The 25055-nt window shown below is 52.3% G+C and overlaps 1 protein-coding gene across 5 annotated transcripts; it reads right to left on the reverse strand.

Moving 5' to 3' along the window:
* Positions 1-24: 24 nt before the first annotated feature.
* On the reverse strand, positions 25-15239 carry C10H20orf27 (chromosome 10 C20orf27 homolog). Of its 5 annotated transcripts, none has more exons than XM_025400603.1 (6): positions 14954-15239; positions 6624-6728; positions 5077-5219; positions 1999-2137; positions 923-1045; positions 25-687 (listed from the first exon to the last, which is right to left on the reverse strand). In XM_025400603.1, exons 2-6 carry the CDS (start codon positions 6640-6642, stop codon positions 587-589), a joined length of 525 nt encoding a protein of 174 aa, XP_025256388.1. In that variant the 5' UTR covers positions 6643-6728; positions 14954-15239; the 3' UTR covers positions 25-586. The 5 variants fall into 5 exon arrangements, with proteins under 5 accessions (XP_025256388.1, XP_025256387.1, XP_025256386.1 ...); XM_025400602.1 differs by having other exon boundaries at positions 14526-15238; XM_025400601.1 differs by lacking the exon at positions 14954-15239 and adding an exon at positions 14526-14663 and having other exon boundaries at positions 6549-6728.
* Between the last annotated feature and the right edge of the window lie 9816 nt (positions 15240-25055).

Here is a 25055-nt window from a genome sequence, read left to right on the forward strand (position 1 = left end):
CCAGAGAACAAAAATCCACCTGGCTTCCGGTATCCACTGGACGTTTTATTTCTTTAGGGTTCTATCCCAACCAGTCGCTTAAAAACCAAGTAACACAGACCTGAGGGCGGAGGGGGGGCTGGGGACTGCACCTCCCTCCTACTCATGGTGGACAGCAGTGGGGACGAGGGAGGGGCAGGAGAGGTGGCTGAAGCAAGGCAGCAGCAGCAGTAATGGGGCCACGACGCCACAGAGCCAGCTCCATCCTCTCCCAGACCCTGGTTGGAGCCCCTATGGCTTGGGGTGGGGAGTGGGAAACCCACCCCAGGCCCTCCCTCTCCCTTCCTCAGACAGCCTCCTTTCGGGCTCAACCCATTTCTTCCGGCAGGAGACTGAGGCACACGGAGAGGAGGAAGTGGGAGAGGAGGACGCGGGAAGGGCAGGGTGGCGGCACAAATGAAGGCAGAGGTGAGAGGCGTGAGCAAGGCCACTCCACCCCCACGCCCACCCCAGAGAGGGGCGAGGAAGCCACACCATCACGCAGCATGTCGGGGGGACAAGGCGGGGTTTAAGGCTGAGGGGCCCGGGGCAGGCGGGGCCTCAGGCCTCAGTCAAAGCCATGCCAGTCGCTGTGCTCTGAGTCATATTCCAGCTCGGCGCCCACGCACTTGACACCGTCCAGCAGCATGGGCGTGCCGTGGTGTCGGTCTGCAAGGTGGGGTGCAAGTCAGTGCCATGCTGGCCCCTGGCCCCACCCATGCGGCCCACTAAGGGGACCCCTCCCCTTCCCTCAGGGATCAGCTGGAGGTGGGGACCCACCAAGGAGGTTGAGAACCCCCAAACTGGGCAAGGAGCCCTTGTTCAGCCCTGGTTCCCTGAGGACAGAAACCCTTGCAGTCGAGCTTGTGCATCCCTCCTCCAACCAGGAGCCTCACGCTCTCACCCATGACGCGGGCCTGCACCGTCACGCGCACACAGGTGCCGGTGCCACCTTCGCAGGCTAGCAGTATCTCCTCTTTGAGGACGCCCTCTTTGTGTGCTGAGTACTCGCACTTGACACTATAACCTGCCCGGGGACAGGGGCAAGTGGTCAGTACCTCCCTCAGCCTCCCGATCCTACCCCTGGCACTCACTGGCCCCTACCCACCACCATGGCGGGGGGCTACATGCTGAGTTGCCCCAAGAAAGGGGCAGGGATGGCCCTTCTGGAGCCCAGAGACCCATTCCCCCTAGCAGGGGTGCAGAGGTCTCAAAAATTTACCCATTCTTCAGTGAGCTGGACATGCCTCCAGCCTGTGGGCCACCCCAATGTGGCTCCAAGAGTGAATGAAGTAGGGTCCAATTCAGGCTTCCAAAATAAGGTCTGGCTGTTTTCTCCCAAAAGGAAGGCAGGGAGAGGCGGTGATGAGGAATGAGGGGGGTGGGGCAGGGTAGGCTTTGAGCAGATCAGATGGCAAGAGGTAAAGGCCTGAGGGGTCTCAATCCATTGAAGGACAAGGTCATGGGGAGGCTGGTGATGGGGACAGGAAACTGAAGCTGGAGCTCCATGAAACTGACACCCTAGCCTCTGCCAGCCTGGGAGCTGGGGGTGGGGCAGGACCTGAAGGGAGCCTGATAGGAACAGCAGCCTGAAATCCAAGGTCTGGGACTGGTGGGTGCTAGGAGTTATCCACAAGGTGTGTGTAGCTCCAGCAGGTTTTTCTCGAGGGTTAGGGAAGCAGGAGGGAGAGCTGGAGGCTTCAAACAAGTTCCTCAGCGGCTCCCGTCTTAGTTACTGCCCCACAGAGGTAACCATCACACCATGGGCAGGTACAGGCAAGTACGAGCTCATGGACTTCTGTTCAGGGACAGGGAGCAAGGCCTGGAGTGTGGGACCTGCTGTGTTGCCACACTGCAAGCTCACAAAGAGGTGCCATGTCCCCGACTTGCTGAGCTGCCCATCCACCCTAGTTGGGGGTAAGGGAGCACCCCATGTTCTCACTCCCACTCCCTATGGGCCTGCTGGAGGAGGGGACGCACCTTCAGGGACGGGCACCACGCTGAGGAGCTTGAGGTGCAGGCTGGGGACAGGTGCCTCACGGACGTCCTTGCTCAGCCTGTGCACTGGGGGCAGAGTGAAGGTAATCTCATACCTGTGCAGGATCTTCAGGAAGCCAACCTACAGCAAGAGAGGTGGGGGAGGGAGGCACCTTCACTTCCTGCTTCCCCCAGGCCCACCCAGTTGTGTCACCTATGATCCCATGGACCCCAGCACCTGCTTCCCCAGAGAGCCCAGAAAGCCCAATTCCCTCCATCACTCTAGCTGATCGACCACCCAGCCCAGTGGCCCCAGCCCTTTCACAGACCCCTTCCCTTGAGGGTCCCAGCCCTACAGCTTGGCCAGCAAGATCCTCAGCATCTGTCTCACAGGCCCCAAAGTCCTCAGTGGCTCATTTCATAGACGAGAAAATGGAAGCCACAAAATGACTGGCCAAAGGCCACATAGTGTGGCCAGGGTCAAGTCCTCCCTAGACTTCTTAACCACTCCTGCCATGCATGGCACCCAGCAAGGTACCACCCACTGCCTACAAGGAAAGGTTCAAAGTCCCACAGGTCATCCACCTGTCCCCATCACTGCCAGTATCCCAGGGTCAAGGATGCTGGTCTTCCATTCGCTCATAGGATGACACCAGGCCACAGACAGTGCGGGATGAGGGATGGGATCAAATTAGAGACACGACAGTAGACCAGCTGTGTCAGCCCAGAGCTGGACCACAGGCCTGGCACCAGCCATTGAACTGGGGCTCCTGGCTGCCCTGCTGGCACCGGATTGTGGATGCCCGCCTGCCCACTCAAAGGCTGACTATGCCCAATAGCCCATACTCACAACCCAAGCAATTTCTGTTGTTCATTCACAGTGCTTGGTGACAGCCACCCTCTGGAAAAAATGCCATTCTTGGAAATTCCAGTAGTATGAAGGGTCACAAGCCAGGGTGGTTGCTAAGCAGGATGACTGGCAGGAGTGTCAGGCCAGCAGGCAAAGGGTGCATGCTGTACTCCCAGCTCACATGAGCACACAAACTCCTGCTCACAGTTACTGGGGCTGGGCAGCCCCATCCCTGGGGGCCAACTGGGACTGGCTGCAGAGAGTTTTAGCTGTTCAATGGGACCAGGTCGATATTGCTACGTGACAAACCTCAGTCCATGTGCCCCCCTCATGCTCTGCTGGTAGAGGGCACACCCCTCAAGAGGGCTTTCTGGCTGTACCTGCTAACTGTGACCTTGTGACCCAGGGGTACTACTTGTAGAATTTTCCAGGGGAAATAGAGATGTGCAAAAAAATACTCTTCGCTGCCTTATTTATAACAATGAAAACAAAAACAGCCGTAACACCCAGGAATAGGGAGCCAGCTAAGTCAATGATGACACATATCATGGAGCAGTAGGCAGTTGTAAAATCTCGTGGAAAATTATCTACTGACACAGGAGACAGTTCACAACAGAAACAAGCAAAAACCAGTGTGGACATGGTGATGCCAGCTTTTGTTTTTGGAAACAACGCTTTTTAAAATAAGCTGGATCCATCACCATAGTGTTTTCAGAAAAATAAATAAATAAAATTTTAAAAAGCTGGAATAAGCCAGGCGCGGTGGCTCACGCCTGTAATCGCAGCACTTTGGGAGGCCGACAGGGGCGGATCACGAGGTCAGAAGATCGAGACCATCCTGGCCAACAGAGTGAAACCCCGTCTCTACTAAAAATATAAAAAAATAGCTGAGCGTGGTAGCATGTGCCTATAATCCCAGCTACTCCGGAGGCTGAGGCAGGAGAATCACTTGAACCCAGGAGTTGGAGGTTGTAGTGAGCCGAGATCACGCCACTGTACTCCAGCCTGGTGACAGAGCAAGACTCCGTCTCAAAAAGAAAAAAAAAAAAAAGCTGAAATAACACACATCAGAATATTAACCATGGTTATTTTGGGATAGTATGACTGTGGGTACTTTTAAATTTCTTCACATTTTCTCTGTCTTCCAAATTTTCTCATGTCTATTAAGACATGAGTGGATTTTGCAATGAGGGGAGAGAGCTATTTTTAAGTGTTGGTTTATTCCGTTTATTCTCTTGGGGAAGCTGTCAGCTGTAAGACAAAGAGTGGGAACTTCAGAGTTGGACAGAAATGGAGACAAAACCCACCTTTTTTGTTTGTTTGTTTGAGACGGAGTCTCTCTGTTGCCCAGACTGGAGTACACTGGCGCAATCTCAGTTCACTGCAACCTCAGCCTCCTGGGTTCAAGCAATTCTCCTGCCTCAGCCTCCCAAGTAGCTGGGACTACAGGCGTGCGCCACCACACCCGGCTAACTATTGTATTTTTAGTAGAGATGGGTTTTGACACGTTGGCCAGACTAAACCTGGGCCCCTTTTGAGCAGCACAGCAGACCCCCCTGCAGGTCCAGCTCAATAGGCCAGACCTCCCCCGACCCAAGGGCACTCCTGTTCAACTCTGGACCCCTCATTTATTGACTGAATAAATAAGGCCTCAGTCTCCATTTTCCCCAACCCAGCTCCACCAAGCAGAAAACAGGGGGTGATAATACTACTTCAAAGAGCCTAACTCAGCCAGAGATTTGGCAAAGAAGGGTTAAAAAAGAAAGAAAGTTGCACCTTGTTATTGCTGTAATTAGCTTCACACCTGTATCACATACATACATTCTTCCATTCTCATACCAAGTCTAAGTAATGTGATTGTCTCCACTTGAGAGAAGAGAAATTCAGGTCCCAAGGTCACAGAGCCAGAACGGCTGGCCCAGACCTGAACCTGGGCCAGTGGCACCATAGCTGCAACACTGCCTTCCATTGCTATTGTCTGGGTAAAGCAGATGACAGCAATGGCTCTGCTCATCTTGATCTGGATGACATTCTTGATCTGGATGACATTCTAAATGCTCTCATCTCATTGAAATCTCACTGCCTCCCATCTGACAGATGGGGAAACCAAGGCACAGGGAAAGGCACAGACATGCCTATAAGCCCAGCTGAGAGGAAAGGGGACAGGCACCCAGAAGCCAGGCAGAGCCGGGGAGTGGGAGAAGCTGCTGATGGGGGAGGTGTGCATGTACCTTGACCAGAAAGCTGCTGTCACTCTCCTGGGTGACCATGACCACCGAGTCATGCAGCTTCTCATCAAAGTGGACGTGGCTGTGGGATCCTTCCGCATCATGGCCTGCCGCAAAGCGGATACTCCGGACTCTGGGCTTATTGCCTAGGAAGAGTGAGAGAGGGCTCTGAGGGCTTTCCGTGTCCCCAGGAAACTCCTCCCGCTTGTCCCCTCGTCGCCCCCAAGACTGCCGTTGACATCATCCAGCTCCCACTGGCTGGGCTCTTTTCAAGGCTAGGTGGACACTGGGATCATGAGGCTTGAGGCCCCCCGAGTCCTCCCACAAAAATGCATCCCCTGAGAGTGGGTGTGGGGGGACTCAGGGACTGGCTAATATGACGCTTGCTTGAAGGGGATGGGGCTGGTGCCAGAGACAGGAAGGGACAGTCTTCCAGACTCCCACCAAGCCAGGGCAGCGTGGGGCTCAGGCCAGTCCTCTGGATACCCTGCCCAGTGCTCTCCTTCATAGTGCAAAGCCCCCCATCCCTGGGGCCTACCCCCAAGCTGTGTCAGTGCATGAGGCCCCTGCCTGCCCATCCTCATGACCCAAACCTGAAGGGGCAGGGACAGGAACAGGCTCTAGGGGATCTGCCTAGGGGTGGCAGAAACAAAGGGGATCAAAAAACACACTCAGCCCACCTAGGCAAGGCTGCAGCTGCCACTAAACCTCACTGGCCACTGGCAAGCAAGAAGAGAGAACCCAAGGAAGCTTCCAGACCCACCCCAAGACCCCCTTCCTTCCTCTGCCTAACCCACCATCAAGGTCCTCAGCTGTCTCTGAGCTGGGTCGGGTTCTCCAAGACCAGAAAGGGCAGAGGGATGGGAAAGGTAGGGTAGCCAGGAGCCGCGCTGAAGGCCTGGACTGGATGAACACTCAGGCTGGGGAGGCCGAGAGCATGGCCCTAGTCCTCTCTGACCCCTGGCCCCTAGGCCCTCCCACCAAGAGCTCTGCCCAGGGTCCTCTTAGTGGGAGGACCTGATCCAGCTTTGAGCCGGCCTCTTGGATACTCGGAGGCCCAGGGGGCCAGCCTAGCACATCCACAATCCCTGGTGAGCCCCACAGAACTAACCCTCTAATCTCACCAGATCACCCTGGCCTAAAACCCTCCCTTATCCCTTCTGGATTCTGAACGAAACTCAAATTCCCTTCCACAGCCTGATGTGGCCCTCCCATATCACCAGTCTCGGTGCTCACCACAAGCCCCTCAGCTCCCCCAACCCCCACAGTGGAAGGGCAGAGACACAAGAGCACACATCTCCACAGATGAGCCTAAGGAGTCAGCAGGGCTCCACAGGGGTCCACAGGGGTCCCTGCTAGGGCTTGTATGAGCCCCAGGACCTGGTACAAACACTGACATATTCCCAATCACATTCGCACACCAACACACACGCACTCACACATGCACACACATACACAGGTGGTGCGGGCCCTACCTGCAGCAATGGCCCTCCTACCAGGGCCCACTGGAAGAGCTTGTGCAAGCCCCACCAGGCCAGGAAGGCACTTACCCTTGTTAGCCGCAGCCATGGACGCCCTCCCTGCCACGCAGCTCCTGCCGGACACCGCCACTCACACTCAGCGGCCTCCCATGCTCCAGGGACACCAGCAGGAGCCTGAAGATAGGGAGTGGGGAGGGCAGGGGTCAGGGCCACCCACGGACCCATGGTTTGGGGAGAGCAGAGGAGCTCCCTTTAGGAAGGACTCAAACTGCTACTGCTCTCAGCAGCCCAAGTGGTGTCTGTACTCTCTAGCATGGGGGCTTCTGCCCACATTCACCAAGAGCCCTCACCCCTTCGTGATACCGCAGTGACTCAGGGTTCTGCCAGCATGTGCTGAGCTACAGCTTCTAGGTGCCAAAGCAACAGCATAGGACTCCTATCCCCAGCACTCCCAGAGGCTGGCAGGAGGGGCAGCCTGGAAAGGAGGATTTTATGGGTATTTTCCAGGGACCAGTTCTGGTCTTGCTGACCCTGAAGGCTGGGCCTAGAGCTACATTATTCAGGTTGCACAAGCAATGCAGCTGGGTGAGGTCAGAGGCAACAGTGTGCTTGATGGTGGGCAAGAACAGGGGATCACATAAAAGAAACATGTTCTTAGAGCTTTCCCTCCTGGTGATTGGTCAGAGCCATGTGCAAAACAGATGCCTGTGGAGAGGGTGTGCCCCCATCTGAACCCGCCATTCAGACCCTGCCCCGAGTCTCAGGCCTGCCTCCGGCTCATCTCCCCAACGGCAGCCTCAGCACAGGGGCAGTGAGAGGCACCCCAGGAAGCCTCCAATGGGCCGAGCTGGGACTATCTGAGCATCAAAAAGAATAATGAGTGCAACTGATGGAAACAGATGGAACACATAAAAGCAGGGCATTCACAGAGATTATTAAAAAAGACGAGGGAAAGCAAAACAAACAAACCCAAGCCCTCAAAAGCCCTCATTTGTCACCACTGACGGTAGCAGTGCCCTCTTTACTCTGAAAGCTAGGGATTAAAGAGAAATAATTCAGCCTGTCTCTTGGCCTTTCTTGTGACCAAATTGCCCTGGTGGTTGACGGAAAGCTCTTCTTTCGGGAAGAATTCCTGCTAATAAATAACAAAGAAATGACCAAATGCTAAGTCATTCTGCAACCCCTAAAGAAACAAATGCTGGGCCAGGCGCGGTGGCTCAAGCCTGTAATCCCAGCACTTTGGGAGGCCAAGACAGGCAGATCACGAGGTCAGAAGATCGAGACCATCCTGGCTAACACGGTGAAACCCCATCTCTACTAAAAAATACAAAAAACTAGCCGGGCGAGGTGGCGGGCGCCTGGGGAGGCTGAGGCAGGAGAATGGTGTGAACCCGGGAGGTGGAGCTTGCAGTGAGCTGAGATCCGGCCACTGCACTCCAGCCTGGGCGACAGAGCGAGACTCCGTCTCAAAAAAAAAAAGAAAAGAAACAAATGCTGGAGGCAACCAGAGCCAGTGGATGCTAAACCAGAGGGGAAGGTTGACAGGAAGCAGATACTCAGAGGTGCCCAAGTGTCACTGACAGAGGACCTGGTGTGTGTGTGTGTGGTTTTTTTTTAATTTGGTTTTGTTTTGTTTTGTTTTGTTTTGTTTTGTTTGAGACAGAGTTTCGCTCTTGTCACCCAGGCTGGGGTGCAATGGCACAATCTCAGCTCACTGCAACATCTGCCTCCTGGGTTCAAGCGACTCTCCTGCCTCAGTTTCCCAAGTAGCTGAGACTCATGCCTGGCTAATTTTTGTATTTTTAGTAGAGATGGAGTTTCACCATGTTGGCCAGGCTGGTCTCAAACTCCTGACCTCAAGTGATCTGCCCACTATGGCCTCCCAAGTGCTGGGATTACAGGCGTGAGCCGCCATGCCTGGCCGAGGACCTGGTGTTTAAGAGGAATAGCACGAGTTTGCAATGGAGGGATGTGACTACTCCCAGTCACCCACTGGTCTCTCTCTCTACTTTGTGCAGGACAGCCTGTCACACTGATGCCTCCTGAAGTGAGGCAGCCCAAAGTCACAGCATCACTGACAAGGGATTCCTGCCAAAAAGGTTTAACCTGGATCTAAACCAGCCTCTAGCTTCAACTTCTTATTTGCTGAAAACACAAAGGAGAGTGGAACAAATTTAATGACTCCATGAGAAAGCAATGAGACAAGCCCAGAAGGCAGGACATTCTACAGGATGACTGACCTGTTTTTTGTTTTTGTTTTTGTTTTCAAATGTCAAGAAGAAAAATAAAACAGGGTAGGCATGGTGGCTCACACCTATAATCCCAGCAGTTTCGCAGATCACAAGGTAAGGAGTTCAAGACCAGCCTGGCCAACATAGTGAAACCCCGTCTCTACTAAAAGTACAAACATTAGCCGGGTGTTGTGGCAGGCGCCTATAGTCCCAGCTACTTGGGAGGCTGAGGCAGGAGAATCACTTGAATCCAGGAGGCAGAGGTTGCAGTGAGCCGAGATCGCACCACGACACTCCAGCCTGGGTGACACAGTGAGACTCTGTCTCAAGAAAAAAAAGAAAAAGAAAAAGAAAACAAGGGAGATTGTTCTAGATAGGAAAGCGGCAAACTACAGCTGATTATGCAGCTGATGGTAGAGTTGCTGCCTGTTTTTTTGTTTTTGAGACAGGGTCTCACTCTGTCCAGCCCAGGCTGGAGTCCAGCTCACTGCTGCCTTGATCTCCCAGGCTCAAGCAATCCTCCCACCCCAGCCTCCCAAGTAGCTGAGACCACAGCCACACACCACCATGCCTGGCTAATTTTTGTAGAGACAGGGTTGCCCAGGCTGGTCTCAAATTCCAGAGCTTAAGCAATCCGCCCACCTCAGCCTCCCAAAGTGCTGGGATTACAGGCATGAGTCGCCGGGCCTGGAAAATAAAGTTTTTTGTAAATAAAGTTTTACTAATAGAACACTACACTTCATTCACTTACATGTTGTCTGTTTTTGCACTAAAACAAAGCTACTTCCAAGTAGTTATGATAGAGACCATATGGCCTGCAAAGTCTAAACCATTTATGATCTGGCCCTTCAGAGCAAAGGTTTGCCAACCCCTGTTCTAGATCAACACACACTTACAGACCAAAAAAGGATAATCTTCAGGACAACTGACCTGTTTTTTTCACCACATCAGCTGCGAGAAGAAAAATAAAGTAGAGGGTGTTTCGAACTACCTATCAAAGAAGACATCTGTGGGGGCCAGGTGCTGCGGCTCATACCTGTAATCCCAGCACTTTGGGAAGCCAAGGCGGGAAGCCTGAGGTCAGGAGTTTGGGACCAGCCTGGCCAACATGGCAAAACCCCATCTCTACTAAAAATACAAAAATTAGCCAGGCGTGGTGGTGTGCGCCTGTAATCCCAGCTAGTCAGGATGCTGAGGCAGGAGAACTGCTTGAACCTGGGACACAGAGGTTGCAGTGAGCCAAGATCCCGCCACTGCACTCCAGCCTGGGTGACACAGTGAGACTCTGTCTCAAGAAAAGAAAACAGGCTGGGCGCGGTGGCTCATGCCTGTAATCCCAGCACTTTGGGAGGCCCAAGGCGGGCAGATCACCTGAGGTCGGGAGTTCGAAACCAGCCTGGCCAACATGGAGAAACGCTGTCTCTACTAAAAAATACAAAATTAGCAAGGCGTGGTGGTGCATGCCTGTAATCCCGCTACTCAGGAGGCTGAGGCAGGAGAATCACTTGAACCCGGGAGGCGGAGGTTGTGATGAGCCAAGATCGTGCCATTGCACTCTAGCCTGGGCAAAAGGAGCAAAACTCTGTCTCAAAAAAAAAAAAAAAAAAAAAAGACATTTGGGGGATCTGGAAAATGTAAATGGCCTGGACATGAGGTGACACTAAGGGCCTGGACATGAGGTGACACTAAGAAATGAGTTGATTTTGTTAGGTACGATCATGGAATTGTATTAGGTAAAGAAGTATGTCCTTATTTTTTCAGGGAAACACACTGAAGAATTTAGAGATGAGTGACACTGGCTCGTCAGTCCAGGAAAAGAAGAGGAACTACAGGGTGGCCTCATAGTCTAGGGCTGGGCCTGTGGAGGGCATGACCTCAAGGTCCCTCTGGTGCCAAGCTGCCCTGGGAGCAGGTGTGGCCTCACCTCACTCCCCACTCCTCAATGTGGGCAAAGTCAACCCATGCCCAAGCCTTGCTCATGGGCAGGGTGTTCACAGTTTGGGTACCACCAGGAGCCCCCTCTGGCCAATGGACCAGGCCAGCAACCCCCTCTTAGAGGTGAGCTTCCAGGCCCCAGCCTAGGGCGCAGGAAGTGGAGCTACACCCACTCACCTCTGGCCAGGGCCACTGTGGGGTCGGTTGCCTCAGCCCTAGAAAGCTCAGCTTGTCCCCAGGGAACTTGGTCTTGGAGAGCAGCCTGCCGTAACCCACCACCGACTACAGCTGCCCCCAAAGCTGTGAACTCAGAGCATATGACAAATGGCCAAGTGCAAGAGTGTGAGGCCCTCCTCCTATCCTGCAGAGGCTGCCCCAGCCACACCTCTGCAGCCAGGAGGCAGTGACAGCCCAGGGTCCACAAGGTCCCCCCATCTCCCAGGATGCCCCCTGAAGGCTCAGGTCAAACTGCACTAGTGGCTGGTGAGCAAAGGCCACAGGCCCTTTTCACAAAACACTGACCCGGTCCATGCAGGGCGCTTTCCCTGTCTTCCCCCCAACTACTGCCTGACCCGGCCCCCTGCCTTTGCCCAGGTCATCCCTTCAGCCAGAAACAATCCCATCCCTCCCAGCCACACCTTCGACAGGGTCTCAAGCCCAACATTTCTTTTTTAAGGATGCATACCCTGCAAATCCCAGGACAGGACTACAGCTCTTTACGGAATCCCCTTTCTCACGTCTGGGATCGTTTGATATCCCTCTTCCTCACTTTACGAGGGTAGTGACTGTGTTTCTGTCAAACCCTGTGTCCCTGGCACTCAGCGCAGCACCAGACAGGGAGGAGCTGTGTTTGGTTTATGTTTGTTGAATGAATGATCACATCACATTTGCTTAGAGGGCCTGGCCAAGGCCCGTACTTCAGCACTAAATGATATGGTCAGAGCCAGTGACTGCACTGGGGGCTCTCAGGAAGCAGAACTCCTCACCCCACTCTCTTACCCTACCCCTGCCCTGGGGGCACTTCCCTCGCTGGCCCCCACCAAGTGGCCTCCCACTGGCATTCCTCAGGCCTTGCTGCAATCAGCTGGTTACCTGTCCATGCCTGCTTTGAGAGGGACATGCCCCATCCCCACTGAGGGTGGGACCCACATCTCATTGCAGTGCCCAGTATTCAGTAAAGGGCAAACACTCAGGGCCTGTAACCCTCCGGACAGTGAGGACATAGAGGCAGGAAGCAAGTGACTTCAGGAAGCCATAGGAAACTGGGAAAACCAAACCTCCTTTCTCAATGGAGAACCTGCTGGTCGCTGTCCCCTGGGAGCTGGACTCTTGTCCACATACAATTCCTCATCAGAAACAGGCAAAGAGGGCACTGGACCTCCCCTGCTGCAGCTGTGTCCACAGAGAACAGCTAGGCCACCACACAAACCCAAGCCTGGCCCTGCCTCCAGCCTCCTCCTGTGCTAACCAAGGCTTCACCGTGGCTCAATCCACAAGGCCCCCAGAGGCAGCAGTCCTGGTTCAAATTCAGGATCTGCCCTTGCTAGCTGCATGGGTGAGTTCTTTCACTTCTCTGTCCCTGTTTCCTAATGTGTAACACAGGAATAAGCAGTGGCCTCTTCCTCCCAGGGTTTGCTGCAACTGTGTCTGAAGCTCTGTGACAATGCACCCCCACCTCTGCAAAAGCAAACCCCCAAAGGCCTGGTTTCTAAAGCAACAGCAATTTCAGCAGCACCGTCAGAGAGGCACTTCAGGCCAATCCTGGAGGAGTCAGGAATGACCCTTAGAGTGGGCCCCAGGGACGTCAGCCTTCTTGGAAAACAGCTCAAGGGTTGAGGGGGCCTCCCTCCTCCTGCCTGCCCCTTCTCCCACTCCCACAGCAGCCAGGTCCCTAGGGAGGGTCAGAGAACAGATGCTGTGAGTTCCCAGTCCCCCTAACCAGAGGGGCTCACAAGGAAGATGTGCAGAATGAACATCCTGGAAAACTGGGAAATAACCAGGGAGGAACATGGTGCCCCTCCCCCCAGCAAAAAAAAAAATATTTTACCCTCCCTGCTGAGATGGGGTGTCAGCAAGCTTCCAGTCCCCAGCCCAGGGTGCAGGAAGAGGAGTTACACCCATTCACCTCTGGCCAGTATGCTCCCAACATATGAGACCTCATTTCTCATTCCTTCTTCAATCCCCATTCTCATTGTGGTTCGAAGTCTTTCTCTCTTGAGCCAGGAACTCTGCAACCTTCCACCCTCCCTACCTCTTCCTCTCCTACCCCAGCCTGGGGCTCAGTCCTGGCTCAAGCACTCAGTCCAGCAGAAGCACTGCGTAGCCTCCCATTAAAGCTCACGCCTGTGAAAAGAACACCCATTAAGGCCTTGAGATGGGGCCACATTGACCTGCTGACTCTCAGCACTGGACACAGCAGGGGCCACACATACTCAGAACAAGGCCTGGAAAAGCGAGGCTGGAGGTCAGAAGTTGTGGCAGCTACACATCAACTCAGCCTTAATGTGACTTCATTTCCTTCTCCCTCCAGCAGGCCAAAGGTGCAAAGATAAGTATGGGTGTTCTCTCTCCCTCTAACAGTGAAGTGCTGGGGGTGGGGGTGGGGGAATATGGAGAAGGGACCCTCACCACCCACACCTTCCTGCCTCCCCAACAAGTGCTGCCCTTCTCTGCCCAGCATTCTCCCCTCTTTGCCCTCAGCTAGTGGGTGCTTAGCCTCCAGATGGCATGCCCCACCTAGGCCCTGCCCTGGGCCTGTGATCCAGAGGTCCCAAGAAGCAGAGGCCAGGCTGGGTCCAGGGAGTCAGCCGAGGTGAGGGTGGGAGTACACAGGATTGTCTCCCAGGGACAGGGCTGCTGCCTCGTAGCTCAGGATGGATAGAACGTGGGGGGTTATCCAGCTACATTTTCCCTCCACAGAAGACCAGAATGGGAGGGAGATAGGGATGCCGCCCCGACTTTCTTCAACTCCCCGGGGCAGAAAAATGCCCTACCCCTACTTTCCAGTGCCAAGATTCAAGAAGAAAGGCAAGCGGAGACTTCCCTTTCTCAGTCCCTGCTTACTAATGGAAACATCGGTCCAGAACCTAAATCCAGTCCCTCCTCCTTCGTGCCACCGGGGGGGAGGTGGAGGCCAAGCCCCCGAGGCCCCAGGGGCCCAGGTGTAGGACCCTTTATCCTCTCCGGCAGCCATCCCTGTGGGTGTGGCACCCCCGCCACACCCCATTCTTGTCATCTCAGGGGGAGGGGGGAAATGCAATCGGACATCCCCCCCATCCAATCCATCCCTAGCTGCGAGGCAGCGGCTTTGTCCCTCGGAGATAATCCTGTGCGCTCCCCACCTTCGCTCACCTCGGCTGACGCAGGAGTCTCCGGAGCCCGCACTCCCAGACATCACTGCCCTCCTTCCTGAGGGTGCTGAGGCTCGGAGGCTCAGAGATGCTACTCCTCCAAGGTCATGCAGCGAGGCAGCGGCAATGAACAGGGTCGTGCGGAGGGTGGGGCCCTGACCCCATTACGCCCCCGCCCTCACTACCGCACTCGTGCCCCCCGACAATCGCTTCGCAGAAAACACCCCAGCTGCACCAGCTAACGGTCACTAAGCCCCGGGAACTTGACATCACTCTAGTTTAGGTGCTGGGGAGTCCTCCAGGCCCGGCCCCGACAGCGGAGCCCCCCACCCTAGCCTTGCCATCACAGCCGCTGGGGTCCCAGGCACTGACTGCTCAGGACAGGGCCGGGACCGGGAGGGGACCTCGGCGAACGGGAAGGAACCGGGAGGCAGGGAGCAGAGAGGTGGCCTCACCTTGAGGGGTGCACCCCGGGGCCGGGGAGGGCAGGGACGACCGCTGCGGGCGGCTGCAGGGGCTCAACGCCGAACACGAGGAAGGGAGCCCCGCGCGGCTGCCGCCCGCCCGTCGGCACGCCCCCGCCGCCGCCCATTGGTTGATCTGGGGGTGGGGCAAGAGATGCTTCGGACCAATAAGCGGGCTCCAAAGAACGGCCAACTGGCGAGGGCCGCCTACGTCACGTGCAAGGGTCGATGAGGCTGCGCCCTGCGAGTCCGCGCCTGCCGGGCGAGCTCTCGCGAGGAAGGTGGGCAGGCGGCCCAACTGGGCCAGGGGCCAGAACCCGGCACGGGAAGAGGGGGAAGGAGGGCCGCGGATTGGCCCCGCCCCCGCCCCTTCTGCCTAGGGGATAGCGCCTCCAGCCTTGACGCTTGCTAGGACGCGCCTCCCTTGGGCCCTGCGTTGTCGGGAGGGCTGTCGGGCGCGTCTCGGGGCTGGGTGGAGCTCCTGAAGGTGGCCTTTCTCCCAGGGCTTCCACGCTGGCTTCGGCCATCGATACGGGCCGTGCTAGTCTCGTTCAGGAGCTGAGGAACCCTCCATCACTCCTATTTCGACCCCAGGGTTTGGACCTCTTCCCCTTCCACCCCATCCCCTGTGTCGGAAGAAGCGCCCCCGTGCGGGCCCGAGACACGTCCCGGGAGCCCGGCCCGGCCTGGAGAAGCATCAGAACAAAGAAGGCACGCGGGCTGGGGGCTGGGAGAGCCTGTGACGCGCCCCCGGGGACCGCAGCCTCTGCTCCCGGTCTCCATGGAGGCGGTCGCCATGGCAGCGAGATGCGCCTCTTTCGGCACTGCAGGGTGGGATGTGGGCGCCTGCAATGAGCCGGGGAGCGAGAGGCGTGGCTCTCCGTTCTGCGGGGGTTCTTGCCGGTGCTCTCCGCCCGCCGGTTCGCGAACACCCCACCTATACTTCGCCCGTGGGGACGGATTCCCCAAAGTGCCCGCAGTAAGCCGTCCGGAGCACGCAGCGCCTTCCTTCCAACGGAACTAGAGGAGTGGCGGCCTGGGCGGCTGAAGGCCAGCTTCCCTTCAGCAGGGCCGGGGTCGCTGCCTTAAAGGAGATCTCAAGTCTGCCACCCTGTGGTCGATAACCTGTCTGCTGATCTCCTGTCTGCACACTGTTGGCAAATTAATCTTTCTGAGCTCTTGTTTTCATCGCGTCCCTCTCCTGCTCCAAAGCCCTCTGGGACTGTCTCCAGTAGCGCTTCACAAACTTTAGCAGCATTTTGGGTGATTCATGTGCCCTCGCGTTTGAGAGACAGCACTTACATTGAGAGCTTTTCACATTCTGATCTCAGCCCACTCACTCCTGCCCACTCTAACCACTCCCACACCACTACCTTTAGACCTTGTCTTGAAGGTCTAAAGTTGGCAGACGGTGGGCCCCAAGTGGCCTGTAGATGTATTTTGTTTAGCCCACATGGGGCTTTTTAAAAAAGTTCTTCCCCCTCCTGCCTCCCCCTCCTCTTTCTGGAATCAGGAATCTGGTTTCGTGGCTTTTGAAATATCAAAACATCTAACGACATGGGCTCACTTTCCAGCCTGGCATTACAAGCCCCATAAGAGCACATCACTTTACCATAGTCCCCACCAATCCCTGTTTCTCATGGTTAATTACCTTCTGGGTCAGTGCAGACATTTGTGATCCCCTCTCCCTCCTTACCCAACCTTCCAACCTGGAAGGTCCTCCCCACTCTCTTATAGCCAAAATTCAAGCCCTCTTCAACCAGGATAAGGTTTGCCTATTTATTTATTTATTTTTGAGACAGAGTGTCACTCTGTCGCCCAGGCTGGAGTTCAGTGGCACCATCTCGGCTCACTACAGCCTCCGCCCCCCTGGGTTCAAGCCATTCTTCTGCCTCAGCCTCCCAAGCAGCTGGGATTACAGGCGCTCGCCACCACACCCAGGGCTCATTTTTGTATTTTTAGTAGAGACAGGGTTTCACCATGTTGGTTAGGCTGGTCTTGAACTCCTAGCCTCAAGTGATCTGCCCGCCTCAGCCTCCCAAAGTGCTGGGATTAAAGGCGTGAGCCACCGCACCTGGCCCAACCCTGCTTTTTTCAAAAGTCTTTCTAGCCAACTCCTCAAAACCATCTCTGGTGTGGGCTCTCTCAAACACAAACTAGCTGCTAACTGCACAGCCCGGGGTTATTTCCGAATTGTCAACTCCTTTCAGCAAACATTTACTGAATGTGTCTGATGAGTAAGTTATTGTGCTAGGCTCTGTGGAGTGGAAGGCACTCACAGTTTAGTGTAGGAGGGACACCACACACAAAGAACTGTGGTCTCCTGTCCTTGCCAAATGTTCCTCACACTCCCAGGCATTGGGCAGTCTGGCCAACTGGGAGGAGTTGAAATACAGACCTGCCCGTGCCTGGGGATACTACATGCTCTCAGGGAAAGCCAAAGATGGTTCTGGAAAGCCTCCAGGAGAAAATGAGACTCTTCATGTCAGGAGGAAGTCAGGGCAGGAGTTACATGGCTGCCCCATCACTGCCCAATGTGTCTGTTTTACCACACGAGTGGTGCCCAGGCTCTGGGGCTTCCTGTGCAGAGGGCCTTACCAAAGTTAGATGGTTCTGCAAGGGAAACCACAGGCCCCTACTAAGCTCCCTGGAGATGGAGGCAAGACAAGAATTAGGAGCAACTCCAGGTTAGGAGAACAGATGGAGCACATATAAAACATCCACACACCATGAGAACCTGGTGAGTTTTAAAAACAACAACAACACTCGGCCAGACGCGGTGGCTCAAGCCTGTAATCACAGCACTTTGGGAGGCCGAGGCGGGCGGATCATGAGGTCAGGAGATTGAGATCATCCTAGCTAACATGGTGAAACCCCATCTCTACTAAAAATACAAAAAAATTAGCATGGTGGTGGGCGCCTGTGATCAGTGAGCCCAGATGACACCACTGCACTCCAGCCTGGGCGACAGAGCGAAACTCCGTCTCAAAAAAAAAAAAAAAAAAAAAAAAAATACACAACACTCGCTATAGCTGCAAACACATGGTATTCTGCACCCTCTTAGTTTTTTTATTTTTATTTTTCAGAGACAGGGTCTCACTATGTTGCCCAGGCTGGTCTCAAACTCTTAGCCTCAAGCGATCATTCAACCTTGGGCTCCTAATGTGTGAGACCAGACCAGCAGCACAAGCCACTGTGCCCAGCCCTCTATTCTTTTTAATTAAAAATTAAACAACTATAACCTCATTGGAAAACTGCTTGGCAGTACCTAATAAAAATGATCAATGAAATGAGTAATTCCACCTTTTTTTTTTTTTTTTTTTTTTTTTTTGAGACAGTCTCACTCTGCCACCCAGGCTGTAGTGCAGTGGTGCGATCTCAGCTCTGCAACCTCTGCCTCCTGGGCTCAAGCACTCCTCCCACCTCAGCCTCCCCAGTAGCCAGGACTACAGGCACATGCCACCACACCCAGCTAATTTTTGTATTTTTTTAAGAGATTACAGGCATGCGCCACCACGCCCAGCTAATTTTGTATTTTTAGTAGAGACGGGGTTTCTCCATGTTGGTCAGTCTAGTCTCGAATTCCCAACCTCAGGTAAACAGCCCACCTCGGCCTCCTAAAGTGCGGAGATTACAGGCATGAGCCACCATGCCTGGCCAATTTTTTTGTATTTTTAATAGAGACAGGGTTTCATCATGTTGGCCAGGCTGGTCTCGAACTCCTGACCTCAGGTGATCAACCCACCTTGGACTCCCAAAGTGCTGGGATTACAGGCATGAGCCACTGCACCCAGCCATGGCATGTGTTTAAAAGAAACTGGCAAATTGTTTTCCAAAATGATTGTACTTACACTCCCATTAGCAGAGTATAAGAGTTCCTGTTGCTTCACATCCTCATCAACATAAAAATTTGCAATTTTGTAAAAAATGCTACACCATGCAAACCAAACAAAGCAGGGCAATGGACTACCAGTCTTCAGTCTCTCCTCTGAGCCATGCCCTTGTAGAGGACAATTTCACAACAACTATCAAGATTACAAATGCATACACACAAAAAAAAAAAGAAAAAAAAAACAGCCTGGTGAAACCCCATCTCTACTAAAAATACAAAAAATTAGCCGGGCATGGTGGCAGGTGCCTGTAATGTCAGCTACCCAGGAGGTTGAGGCAGGAGAATCGCTTGAACCCGGGAGGCAGAGGTTGCAGTGAGCCAAGATAGCGCCATTGCACTGCAGCCTGGGCGATAGTGTGAGACTCCGACTCAAAAAAATAAAAAAGAAAAGAAAAAGAAAAACACAGCAAAGATTACAGGTGCATATATTCTTTGATCTAGCAACCCCAGTTCTGGAATTTATCATTGAGATATACTTCCACATGATACTAAATCATGAATATATGAGGTTATTTATTGTTGCATTCTTGTAATAACAAAAGATTGGAAATAACTCAAATGTCCATAAATAGAGGACTTCTTAAATAAATTTGGTACAGACAATATAATCTTATATGACTTAAAAAAAAAAAAAAAAGAGGAAGTTTTCAATGTCTTCCCAAGTAGCCAGGATTACAGGCATGAGCCACTATGTCGGGATAATTTTTGTATTTTTAGTAGAGATGGGGTTTTGCAATGTTATCCAGGCTTATCTTGAACTCCTGGCCTCAAGCGATCCACCCACCTCAGCCTCCCAAAATGCTAGGATTACAGGCGTGAGCTACCGTGCCCAACCTGCTAAGGAAAATTTTGTATTAGCTAGGATTCTCCAGAGAAACAGAACCAGGAAAGAGGGCGGATAGGAAAGACTGACATATTATAAGGAATTGGCTCACAAAATTATGGAGTCTGACCAGTCCCAAGAGCTACAGGGTGAGTTGGCAAGTTGGAGACCCAGGAGAGCCAATGGTTTAGTTCCAGTCTGAGTCCAAATACCTGAGAACCAGGAAAGTCAATGATGTAGCTCCAGTCCAAAGGCCAGGAGGTTTGAGACCAAGGAAGAATCAATGTTTTAGTTTGAGCCCAAAGGTAAGAAAAAAGCTGATGCTTCCATTCAAAGGCCACCAGGCAATAAAAATTCTCTCTTATTTGGGGAGGGCCAGCCTTTTTCTTCTATTTAGGTCTCAACTGACTGGATGTGGCCCACTCACCTTAGGGAGGGAAATCTGTTTCACTCATCTGCTGATTTGTTTCTTTTCTCCTTTTGTTTTTTGAAATGGATTCTCACTCTGTTGCCCAGGCCAGAGTGCAGTGGCATGATCTTGGTTCCCTGCAACCTCCACCTCCCCGGTTCAAGCGATTCTCCTGCCTCAGCCTCTCGAGTAGCTGGGATTACAGGCACTCATCACCCCGCCTGGTTAATTTTTGTATTTTTAGTAGAGATGGGGTTTTCATCATGTTGGCCAGGCTGGTCTTGAATTCCTGACCTCAGGTGATCTGCCCGCCTTGGCCTCCCAAAGTACTGGGATTATATAGGCGTGAGCCACTGCGTCCAGCATTATTTATTTACTTTTGAAACAGGGTCTCACTCTGTTGCCCAGACTGGAGTGCAGTTGCACAATCTTGGTTCACTGCAACCTCCGCCTCCTGGATTCAAGTGATTCTCATGCCTCAGCCTCCTGAGTAGCTGGGATTACAGGCTTGTGCCACCACGTCCAGCTAATTTTTGTATTTTTAGTAGAGATGGGGTTTTGCCATGTTGGCCAGGCTGGTCTTGAACTCCTGACCACCTAGGCAATCCACCCGCCTAGGCCTCCCAAAGTGCTGGGATTACAGGCATGAGCCACCATGCCCAGCCTCATCTGCTGATTTAAATGTTAACCTTAGGCCGGGCGCGATGGCTCACGTCTGTAATCCCAGCACTTTGGGAGGCTGAGGTGGGTGGATCACAAAGTCAGGAGATCAAGACCATCCTGGCTAATAAGGTGAAACCCTGTCTCTACTAAAAATACAAAAATTAGCCGGGTGTGGCGGCAGGCACCTGCAGTCCCAGCTACTCGGGAGGCTGAGGCAGGAGAATGGCGTGAACCCAGGAGGCAGAGCTTGCAGTGAGCTGAGATTGTGCCACTGCACTACAGCCTGGGCAACAGAGCGAGACTCTGTCTCAAAAAATAAATAAATAAATAAATAAATAAATAAAGTTAACCTTAGCCAGGTGCAGTGGTTTACGCCTGTTTTCCCAGCACTTTGGGAGGCCAAGGCGGGCGGTTCATTTGAGCTCAGGTGCTCGGGTCAACATGGCGAAACCCCATCTCTACTAAATATATAAAAATTAGCCAGGCATGGTGGCTTGTGCCTGTAGTCCCAGCTACTCAGGAGGCCGAGGCACAAGAATCACTTGAACCCAGGAGGTGGAGGGTGCAGTGAACTGAAATTGTGCCACTACACTCCAGCCTGGGTGACAGAGCAAGACTCTGTCTCAAAAATAAGAGTACGACAAATGTGCATGTTTGTTTATAGTCACATAAAGTCATTCTGGAAGGATACATAAAAACTAAAGATAGACGTTCCCTATTAGAGATGTGCTGGGAACAAGAAAATTTTTCACTTTTTATGTGTTTTTTTTTAAATCATATATATGTTTTATCTATTGAAAACATTAAGTAACAAAGTTTAAATAACCTTGCATGCCTTCCTCTCCTGTAGGGTTGTGAACACTGGAGGGAACAAATCATATTTTATACTCACTTTTGTATTCCTGGTATTTAGTACGTCGTAGGTACTCAATAAATATTAGAGGAAAGAACAAATGAATGAACCAGAAGATAGCGGATTTAGTGTCAGTTAGAGAGAGGAGAGGGGCCAAGCACTGTAATCCCCAGCACTTTCGGAGGCCGAGGCAGGAGGCTCACTTGAACATAGGAGTTGGAGACCAGCCTGGGTAACAAAGCGAGATCCTGTCTCTACAAAAAAATAAAATAAAATAAAAAGACCAGGTGCAGTGGCTTACACCTGTAATCCCAGCACTTTGGGAGGCCGAGGTGGGTGGATCACCTGAGGTTAGAAGTTCGAGACCAGCTAGATCAACATGGTGAAACACCATCTCTACTGAAAATACAAAAATTAGTTGGGCGTAGTGGTAGGTGCCTGTAATTCCAGCTACTCAGAAGGCTGAGGCAGGAGAATCGCTTGAACCTGGGAGGCGGATGTTGCAGTGAGCCGAGATCATGCCACTGCACTCCAGCCTGGACGACAGACCGAGACTCTGTCTCATTAAAAAAAAAAAAATTAGTTGGACATGGTGGTATGCACCTGTCTTCCCACCTGTTCAGGAGGCTGAGGTGGGAAGATTGGTTGAACCTGGGAGGCCGTGGTTGCAGTTAGCCAAGATTGTGCCACTGCACTCCAGCCTGGGCAACAGAGTAAAACCCTGTCTCTAAAAAAGAAGGGTGTTATGGCTGGGCGCCACCGGCGGCTCACGGCTGTAATCCCAGCACTTTGGGAGGCCGAGGCTGGTGGATCACCTGAGGTCAGGAGTTTGAGACCAGCTTGACCAATATGGTGGAACCCCGTCTCTACTAAAAATACAAAAATTAGCCAGGCGTGGTGGCACGTGCCTGTAATCCCAGCTACTGGAGAGGCTGAGACAGGAGAATCACTTGAACCAGGGAGCTGGAGGGTGCAGTGAGCCGAGATCGCACCACTGCACTCCAGCCTGAGTGACAAAGCAATACTCTGTCTCAAAAAAAAAAAAAAAGAAAAGAAAAGAAAAAAAAGAAAAAATTTAAAAAAATTTAAAAATAAGGGAGTTATTATCTTATCTAATGTAATCACAAAAGTTGACATCCTATCACATTTGCTGTATTCTACTTATCAGAAGCAAGTCACTAGTCCAGCCTATATTCAAGGAAAGGGATACACATGGGGGTGACGACCAGGAGTCAGGGATTACTGGGAGCCACATTAGGAGCTGTCTACCACAAGGAGGAAAAAGCAATGGAAGGATGAAATCTAGGATGGTGGTTATATCTGAGTGGAAGCAAGGGGGAGATGCAAGAAGCACATGGCAGGTGTAAGTTATTTGTAATAATTCCATTCTTGGGGCAGGAGGTGGGTTTATAGGTGTTCATAAGTGAGTTGATTATGGACAAATGGGGAGAGAGTGTCATGAACAAAGGATTATATTTAGTCCCATTCAGTAATATTTAAAATATTCAATAATAAATGAAATAAAAATTGCTGACTACTCCTGACCTTGTTCTGAGCCCCATCCATGCGCTCCACCTGGTCTTAGGTTAACACTGGCTCCACCTGACCCTCCACTTGCCCTGAACTAACCATTAGCCCTTCACACACACTGACCCTTGCTCTAGCACCATGATCTCTCCATAGTCTGCAATGTGCCCCCAGAGTTCTATTTTCTGAAACTTTTATCCATGTAACCTCACCTGTAGGCTGCTATATGTAAAGCTAGTAGGAATGGCTGATGGAGTGGCCCAAGGACCAGGAGACAGGGCAGGCTAATAGTTCTGCCTTAGCAGTAGCACTGTGGGCCCAGAATACAGGTTTGATGACTGGTGTCACAACCTCACCTGTTGGCCTCCTGCATGGCAGAGGCTGGGCCAGGTCCTGAAGGTTCTTCCTCTTTGAGGCCTCTGCTCCTGGTATCCAGATATAGCTAAGTCTGTCTCTGAGAAGTGCACCTCTGCCACAGCACCAGGCCTGTAACTCCCTTGTTGGTAGCAGATTATCAACTCTCTCCCTTCCTGGCTTTGATGAAGTAAGCTACCATACTAGAGATGGCCATGTGTCAAGGAAATGACAGTGGCCATCAGCCAACAACCAGTAAAACACTAAAGCCTCTAGTCTGACAGCCCACTAGGAAGTGAATTGAGTCAACAACCAAGTAAGCCTGAAAGCCTAGATACTTCCCCAGTTGTGCCTTCAGATGAAACTGCAGTTCTGGTTGGCCCTTTGCTTCCAGCCTTGTAGGAAAGAAACACTGAAGCAGAGGACCCAGCCAAGCCTTGCCTGGACTCTTGACCCACAGAAAATGTGAGATATAATAATAAGTGTGTGTTATTCTAAGCTGTTAAATTGGTGGTAATTTGCTACATAGTAAGGGATAACTTGTACAGGTTCTTTTCAATTCTTTTGCTATTACAAAGAGTGCTCCTATAGGCTAGATATGGTGGCTCATGCCTGTAATCCCAGCACTTTGGGAGGCCAAGGCAGGTGGATGACTTGAGGTCAGGAATTTGAGGCCAGCCTGGCCAACATGGTAAAACCTGTCTCTACCAAAAATATTAAAAATTAGCCAGATGTGGTGGCATGTGCCTATAATCCCAGCTACTTGGGAGGCTGAGGCAAGAGAATCGCTTGAACTCAGGAGGTGGAGGTTGCAGTGAGCCGAGATCGTGCAACTGCACTCCAGCCTGGACGACAGAGCGAGACTCCATCTCAAAAAAAAAAAAAAAAGAAAAAACAAACAAAAAGAGTGTTGCTATGAACGTTGCTGTTACATGTCTCCCACAACACAGAACACAAGAGGCTAGGTTTCCCTTGGGTATGTGCTGAGTATATGCCTAGGAACAGAATTGTTGGATCTCAGGATGTTTGTTTTGTTTTGAGACAGAGTCTCATTATGTTGCCCAGGCTGGAGTGCAGTGGTGTGATCTTGGCTCACTGAAACCTCTGCCTCCCAGCTTCAAGCAATTCTCCTGCCTCAACTTCCCAAGTAGCTGGGATTACAGGTGTCTGTCACCACGCCTGGCTAATTTTTTGTATTTTTAATAGAGATGAGTTTTCACCATGTTGGCCAGGCTGGTCTTGAACTCCTGACCTCAAGTGACCCACCTGCCTTGGCCTCCCAAAGTGCTGGGATTACAGGCCTGAGCCACCACGCCCGGATGGATCTTAGGATTTACAAATGTTCCACATTACTGGTAGTCAGAAAACCATTAAAGTTAGGGTCACGCCATGGCTGTAGTGTGTGGGCCAGGGTTAGGAGTAAAGCTTGGCCTCAATCCATTGAAGTTGGGATCATCTGTGGGCAGGGTTGGAGTTGTACAGGAGTAGGGAGGACAGTCCTACAGAGGGCCGGGTTAGGGGTCATACATAGGGTTGACCGTGAGTGCGTGGCAACATTTGGGAAGAATCTGAAACCTGGGTTTGAGGTTGGGTTTGGACAAGGTTGGAGAACACTGTGAGGGTGGGTTTGGGGGTCAATCTAAGGCCAGGGTTAGAAGTTAGGCTGTGGCGGGGTGCAGTGGCTCACGCCTGTAATGCCAACACTTTGGGAGGCCAAGGCGGGTGGATCACGAGGTCAGGAGATCGAGGCCATCCTGACTAACATGGTGAAACCCTGTCTCTACTAAAAATACAAAAAAAAAAAATTAGTCAGGCGTGGTGGCGGGCACCTGTAGTCCCAGCTACACAGGAGGCTGAGGCAGGAGAATGGCGTGAACCCGGGAGACGGAGCTTGCAGTGAGCTGAGATCTCGCCACTGCACTCCAGCCTGGGTGACAGAGCGAGATTCCGTCGCAAAAAAAAAAAAAAAAAAAAAAAAAAAAAAAAAAAAAAAAAAAAAA

Source organism: Theropithecus gelada, chromosome 10 (genome assembly GCF_003255815.1).
Source record: "Theropithecus gelada isolate Dixy chromosome 10, Tgel_1.0, whole genome shotgun sequence".
Lineage (NCBI taxonomy): Eukaryota > Metazoa > Chordata > Mammalia > Primates > Cercopithecidae > Theropithecus > Theropithecus gelada.

Coding starts and splice junctions, on each gene's coding strand:
- C10H20orf27 (XM_025400600.1), bottom strand. CDS start 6,642: ATGGCTGCGGCTAACAAGGGTAAGTGCCTTCCTGGCCTGGTGGGGCTT. Junction 2,138..5,076: donor ACAGCAGCTTTCTGGTCAAG/GTACATGCACAC, acceptor CTCTTGCTGTAG/GTTGGCTTCCTGAAGATCCT. Junction 1,046..1,998: donor CGTGGTGCCCGTCCCTGAAG/GTGCGTCCCCTC, acceptor GTCCCCGGGCAG/GTTATAGTGTCAAGTGCGAG.